This window comes from Vipera berus (genome assembly GCF_964194415.1).
Source record: "Vipera berus genome assembly, chromosome: 6".
NCBI lineage: Eukaryota > Metazoa > Chordata > Lepidosauria > Squamata > Viperidae > Vipera > Vipera berus.
The window spans coordinates 35,425,307-35,434,746 of NC_138208.1; the positions used below are offsets into that span (position 1 = coordinate 35,425,307).

The 9,440-nt window shown below is 41.4% G+C and overlaps 1 protein-coding gene and 1 long non-coding RNA gene across 2 annotated transcripts in view; one reads left to right on the forward strand and one right to left on the reverse strand.

Annotated features, from left to right (window-relative positions):
* GXYLT1 (glucoside xylosyltransferase 1) overlaps positions 1–5,002 on the reverse strand; it is a gene marked incomplete at its 5' end in the record, with an annotated part of 72,132 nt that extends 67,130 nt beyond the window's left edge. The window contains one exon of the mRNA XM_081330621.1: positions 4,932–5,002. Coding sequence (XP_081186747.1) covers positions 4,932–5,002 — 71 coding nt within the window. The remainder of the gene's footprint in view (positions 1–4,931) is intronic.
* A 454-nt stretch (positions 5,003–5,456) lies between these two features.
* LOC308669598 lies at positions 5,457–9,109 on the forward strand. The gene is made up of 2 exons (XR_014026800.1): positions 5,457–6,408; positions 8,191–9,109. It is a non-coding gene; the product is annotated as an uncharacterized lncRNA (long non-coding RNA).
* Positions 9,110–9,440: the final 331 nt, after the last annotated feature.

The window sequence follows — 9,440 nt, forward strand, 5'->3', positions numbered from 1 at the left end:
CAGCCCTATCTGGACCGAGATGCCCTACGCACAGTCACTCATGCGCTCGTGACCTCCCGGTTGGACTACTGCAACACTGTCTACATGGGGCTGCCCTTGGGGACCACTCGGAGGCTTCAGCTAGTGCAGAATGCAGCTGCGCGAGTTGTGATGGGGGTTTCCCGATACTCCCATGTAACTCCTCTGCTCCGCGAGCTGCATTGGCTTCCGGTTGCCCTCCGGGTGAGATTCAAGGTGCTGGTGGTGACCTATAAAGCCCTAAATGGCTTGGGTCCGGGATATTTGAGGGAACACCTGCTGCCAGCATCAAGCTCCCTTCGTCCTGGGCCTTCTCAGGGTACCGCCGGCAAAAGATTGCCGGTGGGTAACACCCAGGGGGAGGGCCTTCTCTGTGGGTGCGCCTGCCCTTTGGAACCAGCTGCCCATAGAGCTCAGGACTGCCCCTGACCTTCGTTCATTCCGCCGGGACCTGAAGACCTGGCTTTTTGAGCCTTCCGGCCAGGATTGAGAATTTTAATTGTAATTTTATGTAATTGGGTTTTAATTGGAGTTTAATAGGGGTTTTATTTTATTCAAGGACTAAATTTAATTATTTTAATTGTTCTTAACTGTTGTAATGTGTATTGTTATTTTAAATTCCTTGTGAACCGCCCTGAGTCCTACGGGAGAAGGGCGGTATATAAGTCCAATAATCATAAACATAAACATAAATATGAATCAGTTGCCAAGCATCTGATTGTAAATCACAAGACCCTGGAGATGCTGCAACATTCCAGCTGATCAGCACTTCTTCTGGGCTCAGAAGCACCAGGATCAGCGCCGAGTTCCAGTTGGAGCCTGGCACTGATCCTGGCACTTCCACTGATCCCTGACAGCCCTGCAGTTCCAGCCATCTCTCACTCAGGCTTGTGCGGTGCTGCCACTGGTTCAGCTCATTCCCCTCCCCTTTCTAGGATGGTCGCGTACCACCTGCCAGGTGCCAATGTACCACAGGTGCTACCCGTACCACTGGTTGAAAAGCCCTGCCCTACAGCACCCTATAGAATCAACACCAAAAAAGGATGTCCTCATCATCATGGGGGATTGGAATGCTAAAGTAGGAAGCCAAAAGATAACTGGAATAACAGACAAGTTTGGCCTTGGAGTACAAAATGAAGCAGGGAACAGGCTCATAGAATTTTGTCAATAGAATACGATGGTCATACCAAACAATCTTTTCCAAAAACCCAAGAGTCAGCTCTACACATGGACATCACCAGATGGTCAACCCAGAAATCAGATTGACTATGTGCTCTGCAGCCAAAGATGGAGAAGCTCTATACAGTCAGTAAAAACAAGACCAGGAGCTGATTGTGGCTCAGATCATGAGCTTCTTGTTGCAAAATTTAGGCTTAAATTGAAGAAAGGAGGGAAAAGCACTAGGCCACTCTGATATGAACTAAATCATATCCCTGATGAATACACAGTAGAGGTGACAAACAGATTTAAGGAATTAGATCTGATAGAGTGCCTGAAGAATTATGGACGGAGGTTCGCAACATTGTATAAGAGGTAGCAACTAAAACCATCCCAAAGAAAAAGAAATGCAAGAAAGCAAAATGGCTGTTTGAGGAAGCTTTGCAAATAGCTAAGGAAAGAAGGGAAGCGAAAGGCAAGGGAGAAAGATACGCCCAATTGAATGCAGAATTCCAGAGAATAGCTAGAAGAGATAAGAATGCCTTCTTAAATGAACAGTGCAAAGAAATAGAAGAAAACAACAGAATAGGGAGGACCAGAGATCTCTTTAAGAAAATTGGAGATATGAAGGGAACCTTTCATGCAAAGATGGGCATGATAAAGGACCAAAATGGCAGGGACCTAACACAGGCAGAAGAGATTAAGAAGAGGTGGCTAAACTACACAGAAGAACTATACAAGAATGAGCTTAACATGCCAGATAACCACGATTGGGTGGTCACTGACCCCGAGCCAGACATCCTAGAATGTGAAGTGAAATGGGCCTTAGGAAATCTGAGCAACAACAAAGCTAGTGGAGGTGACAGTATTCCAGCTGACCTATTCAAAATCTTAAAAGACGATGCAGTAAAAGTGTTACACTCAATTTGCCAGCAAATTTGGAAAACACTACAGTGGCCATAGGATTGTAAAAGGTCAGTTTACATTCCAATTCCAAAATGTTCCAAACCATTGCACCATTGCTCTCATTTCACATGCTAGCAAAGTTATGCTTAAAATCCTACAAGCTAGACTCCAGTAGTACATGCATCTAAAACTACCAGAAGTACATGGAGGATTTTGAAGAGGCAGAGGAACTAGAGATCAAATTGCCAACAGACGCTGGATCATGGAGAAAGCTAGGGAGTTCTAGAAAAACATCTGCTTCATTAACTATGCTAAAGCCTTTGATTGTGTGGATCACAAGAAACTGTGGCAAGTTCTTAAAGAGATGGGACTACCAGAGCATCTTATTTGTCTCTTGAGAAACCTATATGCAGGTCAAGAAGCAACAGTGAGAACTGGACACGGAACCACTGATTGGTTCAAAATTGGAAAAGGAGTCTGGCAAGACTGTATACTGTAGCCCTGCCTATTTAACTTATATGCAGAGCACATCATGAGAAAGGCAGGGCTAGATGAATCAAAAGTTGGAATTAAGATTGCCGGGAGAAATATTGACAAACTAAGATATGCAGATGATACCACTCCAATGGCAGAAAATGAAGAGGAACTAAAGAGCCTCTTGATGTGGGTGAAGAAGGAGTGTGCAAAAGTGGGCTTGAAACTAAACATTAAGAAAACTAAGATCATGGCATCCGGCCCTCTCAATTCCTGGCAAATAGATGGGGAAGAAATGGAGGTAGTGACAGATTTTATTTTCCTAGGCTCCAAGATCACTGCAGATGGGGACTGCAGCCAAGAAATTAAAAGATGCTTGCTCCTGGGGAGGAAATCTAGACAGCACACTAAAAAGCAGAGACATCACCCTGCCAACAAAAGTGTGTATAGTCAAGGCCATGGTTTTCCCAGTTGCAATGTATGGCTGTGAACGTTGGACCATAAGAAAGGCTGAGCACCAAAGAATTGAGGCCTTTGAACTATGGTGCTGGAGAAGACTCCTGTGAGTCCCTTGGATTGCAAGATGTTCAAACCGGTCAGTCCTAGAGGAGATCAACCCTGACTGCTCTTTAGAAGGCCAGATCCTGAAGTTGAAACTCAAATACTTTGGCCACCTAATGAGAAGGAAGGACTCACTGGAGAAGAGCCTAATGCTGGGAAAAATTGAGGGCAAGAGAAGAATGAGATGACAGAGAATGAGGTGGCTGGATGGAGTCACTGAAGCAGTAGGCGTGAGCTTAAATGGACTCCAGAAGATGGTAGAGGACGGGAAGACCTGGAAGAACATTGTCCATGGGGTCACGATGAGGCGGACACAACTTTGCAACTAACAACAACAAACAACATGTTTGTGTTCACATTTTTAACATTAACCTCTTCAATACAAATCTATTCAGTACTGCACAAGCCAGTATTTTTTCCTTGATCTTTCTTTCTTCCCCATATTTTTCCCTTTTTCCCTTATTAAACAATTACAATTCTTCGATGTATACAAAATTAGATATAGATATCTTCATCATATTTTACTAATATTATCAAAGTAACAATATCAATTCATAAGTCAATATCCTGTTTTTTGTGCTCTTATTAAAGTTTGATTTCCCATATTTAAAGTATCTTTGTCAGTTATGATTTTCTCAATATTAATTACATTTATATAGCTAAAATATTTTATTGATAGCAATCCTCTTATTTTCAAATTTCCCATATGAAGAGAAGAAAAAAATGCTATTTTAATTCTAAATCATATCTTCCATTATAAAAATCTAGTTATATCTAAGGGTCATCCATTCTTTTAATCATGTTCAAACAAGTATATTAAATAGATAGTGCCCCCTCTGATAGATCAAATCCTCTGTTTATTAAGTCTAATTCTTGCTTTCTTTCTTCACCAAGCAGCTTTCCAGGCCTGGGTAATTAAATCACCCAAAAAATTTCTTTCCTTTTTTGTGAAAGTTGCTTAGCATGAGAAAGACAATTAGGTAGAGTATTTTTTGGGGGGAAATCCGCCCATCCACATTCCCTAGACATTTCCCCTGCCCACTCTATGTTCCATTATCTACAATCTTCTTCCTTGTCATCAGGTGTATTTGGGAGAAAGGGTCTTTTGTATTTTCATTGTTATAAGTAGGTCTTGGAGTATTTTATTTGTGTATGGCAGTCCATATTTCCCTTCTCCTATTTCCTCCATCTGTAGGTCCATTTCTTTTGTTTCACCCTCTGATTTCTGGTTTATTTGTTCATACTTGGCAGTTGTTGTCTGGGAGTTTTCCAGTTGTAGCTTCAATTTGGAGATTTGGTCCTTTATATCACCTAGGTTATTTTTAGTCTCAGTATGGTTTCTTTTTATGTCCTCTTTGTGTGCAAGAATTGTTTGATGAATTTGCTGTAGCATAGAGAGTATTTCCTTCTGAAAGGTATTTGTTTTTTCTTGGGGCATCATTCCTAGAAATCCTCTAGTACCATGGTGGCATGGGGGCCAACTGTGTCCATCAGCAGCCACAGCCTGTCAGCCCTTTGGTTTTGGCGTGTGGCCGTTTGCCGCCGTGCATCACATCCAATGCAGCTACCATGATGCCGTGGAACAAGCCGGGCAGAGAGAAGGTATACCAGTTCCTTACCTCCACCCGGCTTGTTCCATGGCCTCATTGCAGTGGCATTGGGTGTGATGCGCGAGGTGGCAAATGGCCGCGGCTGGAGGCAAACAGCCACATCATGCCGAAACCGGCCATTTACTGCCTCCTGCCCAGTGCCACTGCCATGAGGCCACAGAACAAGCCAGGCAGCAGTAAGAAACTGGTATCCCGGTTCCTTACCTCAACCTGGCTAGTTCTGTGGCCTCATGGCAGCCACATTGGGTGTGATTCACGAGACGGCAAACAGCCATGTTGTGCCAAAACCAAGGGGCCAGCAGGCTGTGGCTGCTGATGGACACAGTTGGCCCCCATGCACTTGCTGTGTGCAGGGGCTGATGCTGTCAGGCAGCAGCTGCCCCAGCCCCTGCCTCGCCTTGCCCTGCGGCAATGGCACTTCTGCCCTGCCCCTCAGGATGAGCCTCCTGCCCACCGTCCCACCCACTAGAGACCCCCTGGATCTTCCCCAACTCTACCTGGCCCCCACAGGCATCCTTCCCCACGAGCAACATCGAGGTGGCCACACCCACCCAGTCTGCCATGACCACTGCAGCCACGTCCATCCAATGGGCCACGCCCGTCCAATGGGCCACGCCCATCCAATGGGCCACACCCACATGGCACATGACGATACATAAGTGGGTTTTGGGTTGCAGTTTGGGCACTTGGTCTCTAAGAGGTTCGCCATCACTGTGCTAGTCTCAATAAGAGTGGAACAAAATTTCCTCTAGTTTTCTGGTCTTTATATATAGCCTTTATATATAGCCTTTATATATAGTCATAATAGCACTATTTTATAGTAATCCTTTGTCTGAAGTATCTGAAAATTATCAGTCAGGCAAGGTTGTAATCCACAATGTTCCCAGTGTTCAAAATGTTCAACCTCCCTGCAGCCAGAAATATTCAAAAGTCAATTTTTTTCTTTTTTCCCCACTAGCTCTTGAGATTAAAAGTCCAAGCTCAGTAGGTATTTATAGTCAATGAAGGTCAGGATGATAAATATGCCAAAATATTTTCCTTTATTGCCAGCTGTTCTCCTTTAAGCTAAAAGACACCAAGCAGCAAAGGAGCTAGTTATAGTGCTGTACTCAAATCCACCACTAGATGTCATTCAAAGACCATTTTCCACTCTTAAAATAAAGGGTTGATTTTTTATATTTCACCTCAAGTTTTTTTTTCCAAAGAAAAACTCTTAACAATTATCTCAGTTCTCAGATTTATCAAAACTGTAGCCTTGTATTACTTTCACTTCAGTATTTCTGTCCCCCATAAAAAATTTTAAACACCGCTTTCGTTCACATCCGAAGGTTTTAAGCTTATTTGGGTGCCTTTCCCAGGAAATTCAGTTGTAAAATAGTAAAGAAAGGATCAATATTCTCAGCCAGTCCAAACATGCTGTTTACGGTGTGCTAATTCAAGCTTTTATTCTTCGGTTGTCAACAGCTAATGGCCTGCTACAGAGGTGTGTCCGGTCTTTCCCCTGCCGGTTTAGAAGGTGTTCCTTGGATCGAATGGAGAGACCGCCGACTGTCTGTGATTGACAAAGTTGCCATCTCTTCGGGGCAACTTTAGGCTCTTTTCAAGGCCCCCAGCAGGGCGAAATCGGAGGTCTGCCTACCTGCATCCTGTCTCACCGTGACACAAAACCGGAAGTCCCATAGTAGGTTGCTTTTGATCTAGTTCTAGTATTTTCAACCTGATCAGCAACAGCTCTAGAATTTCTGGTAGGGTTATTTTTTTCTTTCCAGGTGGCAAAGATTGAGTTTAGATTGCCTGCATGCAAAACGTGCTGTACTCTTGAAATAGGACTTCCCATCTAACTAGGTCTTACTTTAATATGTTGTGGCATTTTTATATTCTGTACACATGCATCATGCAATAAGAAATGCTCGAAACAAAATTGTGAAGAAAGTTATTGTTATCAAGATGCTCTTGTGCCACACATTATCTATCTGGAAGATAAGAACATAAATTAACAAAAGACAGTAAAATATAATACGATGTCACTGCCCAACATCTCTGGATGGCTGTTTTATATTTTATGATAAACACAATATCTTGATTTATTTTTTGTAAATTAGTAATTTGATTGAGAACCTTTAATCCTTGGAAAGAGGGGAGCTACATAAACTGGCTTCCTTACTGATAAGTAGAAAGTTGCAACCTTTGTTGAACATTGTGTTACAGTAAACTTTAAAGGAGAGGATGATTACTGATTACAATCAACATCTGTCTCTGAAATATGTTGAACCTGAAACCTATTGTACAAAGTTGCTAAACATCTTTGGTTTTTTCTCCCTCTATTTGTTGTCAGAATACAAGATCAACTGATTGTTTTAGAAAAACATTTAAAGGTGTACTCTTTCAAAAGAAACAAATTACCCTATTTCCAGTAAAACCAAAATTGCATCATCTTATCAGACTGGCATGTTAAGCAATTAGTCAAAGAGGAATTATTATTATAATTATTATAATTATAGAGGAATCATAATACCATTTTCCTTATGTTTTATTCCATTAAAAGCTGTGTCATGGTAAAAGCCTTCAAAAACTTACTGATGTCTCATGAAGTTCACTAATTGCTGGGTGGCTTTGGGAATGGGCAGATTGGCAGTTGACAAGCAAACTGTTGAGTGGGAGCAGTTTCAGCAAACAAAAATGAAACCTGTTTAACAATAGAATGAAGCTTTCATCAAATATATGCCAAAGAACCAAATTTATTTTTAATGATTGTTTAATAAATTATGATGCTTTCATAATATTTCTTCTATTTTAGAATAAAATTAGATATATTAGCCTTATAGGTAATAAAAATCAATATTCTCCATGATTGGGTAGAGAAAGTATAGAGAATAAAAATAATAAAATTTTAAAAGACTATCTTCTACAGCAAGGGATTCTCTTTTTTATTCTTACATTATATTTTTGTCTCCTGGTTCATTTAAGAATATTTTAAAAACAAGTAATTTGATCAGTCTATAATTTTAATCATAGGTTTATTTTAACAGTGAAAACAGAATAACAACAAAAAATCCAGAAAAATGCATTTTAAAAAAAGTATAAATTGATTTGCATTTTAATGAGGGAAATAAGTATTTGATCCCCTATCAATTAGCAACATTTCTGGCTCCCAGGTGTCTTTTATACAGGTAACAAGCAGAGATTAAGAGCACTCTCTTAAAGGGAGGGCTCCTAATCTCAGCTTGTTACCTGTATAAGAGACACCTGTCCACAAAAGCAATCAGTCAGATTCCAAACTCTCCACCATGACTGAGACCAAAGATCTGTCCAAGGATGTCAGGGACAAGATTGTAGACCTATACAAGGCTGGAATGGACTACAAGGCCATCACCAAGCAGGTTGGTGAGAAGGGGACAACAGTTGGTGTGATGATTCGAAAATGGAAGAAACACAAAATAACTGTCAATCTTCCTTGGTCTAGGGCTCCACGCAAGATCTCACCTCATGGAGTTTCAATGATCATGAGAACAGTGAGGAATCAGTCCAGAACTGCATGGATCTTGTCAATGATCTCAAGGCAACTGGGACCATAGTCACCAAGAAAACAACACTACGCCATCAGTGACTGAAATCCTGCAGTGCCTAAAGGTCCCTCTGCTCAAGAAAGCACATGTACAGGCCCATCTGAAGTTTGCCAATGAATGGCTGACTGATTCTGAGGAAAACTGGGTGAAAGTGTTGTGGTCAGATGAGACCAAAATCGAGCTCTTTGGCATCAACTCAACTCGACATGTTAGGAGGAGGAGGAATGCTACCTATGACCCCAAGAACACCATCCCCACCATCAAACATGGAGGGGAAAACCTACTTTGGGGGTGTTAAGGAGACAGGACAACTTCACTACATCAAAGGAATGAGAACCTCCTTCCCTCAGTCAGGGCATTGAAAATGGGTTGTGGATGGGTATTCCAGCATGACAATGACCCAAAACACACGGCCAAGGCAACAAAGGAGTGGCTCAACAAGAAGCACATTAAGGTCCTGGAGTGACCTAGCCAGTCTTCAGACCTTAATCCCATAGAAAATATGTGAAGGGAGCTGAAAGTTCAAGCTGCCAAACGTCAGTCTCAAAACCTTAATAATTTGGAGAGGATCTGCAGTGGAGTGGGACAAAATCCCTCCTGAGATGTGTGTAAACCTGGTGGCCAACTAAAAGAAACATCTGCCTTCTGTGATTGCCAACAAGGGTTTTGCCCACAAGGGTTTTGCAAAGGGGTCAAATACTTATTTCACTCATTAAAATACAAATCAATTTATAACTTTTTTGAAATGCATTTTTGTAGATTTTTTGGGTTGTTATTCTGTCTCGCACTGTTAAAATAAATCTACCATTAAAATGATAGACTGATCATTTCTTTGTCAGTGGGCAAACATACGAAATAAGCAGGGGATCAAATATTTTTCCCCTCACTGTACAAAGTGTGCTTTGATAGCTTGTGCATAATTCAGTTTAACGAAGCAAGTTCTTTCTTCTCATCTATTTGGAAGAAATATTCCATTATTTAAAAATTAAATAAAGGTATTTCTTGAAGAAAAGTTAACATATTACCTGTAAGTGTTATATTCCAGCTGAAAAGCCCAACCAAGCAAAACACCAGAGACATTATGAACTCCAGTGTTAACTTTCTTAGGCATAATTAATACAGCAAGGTACAATGTAAGCTAACTCTA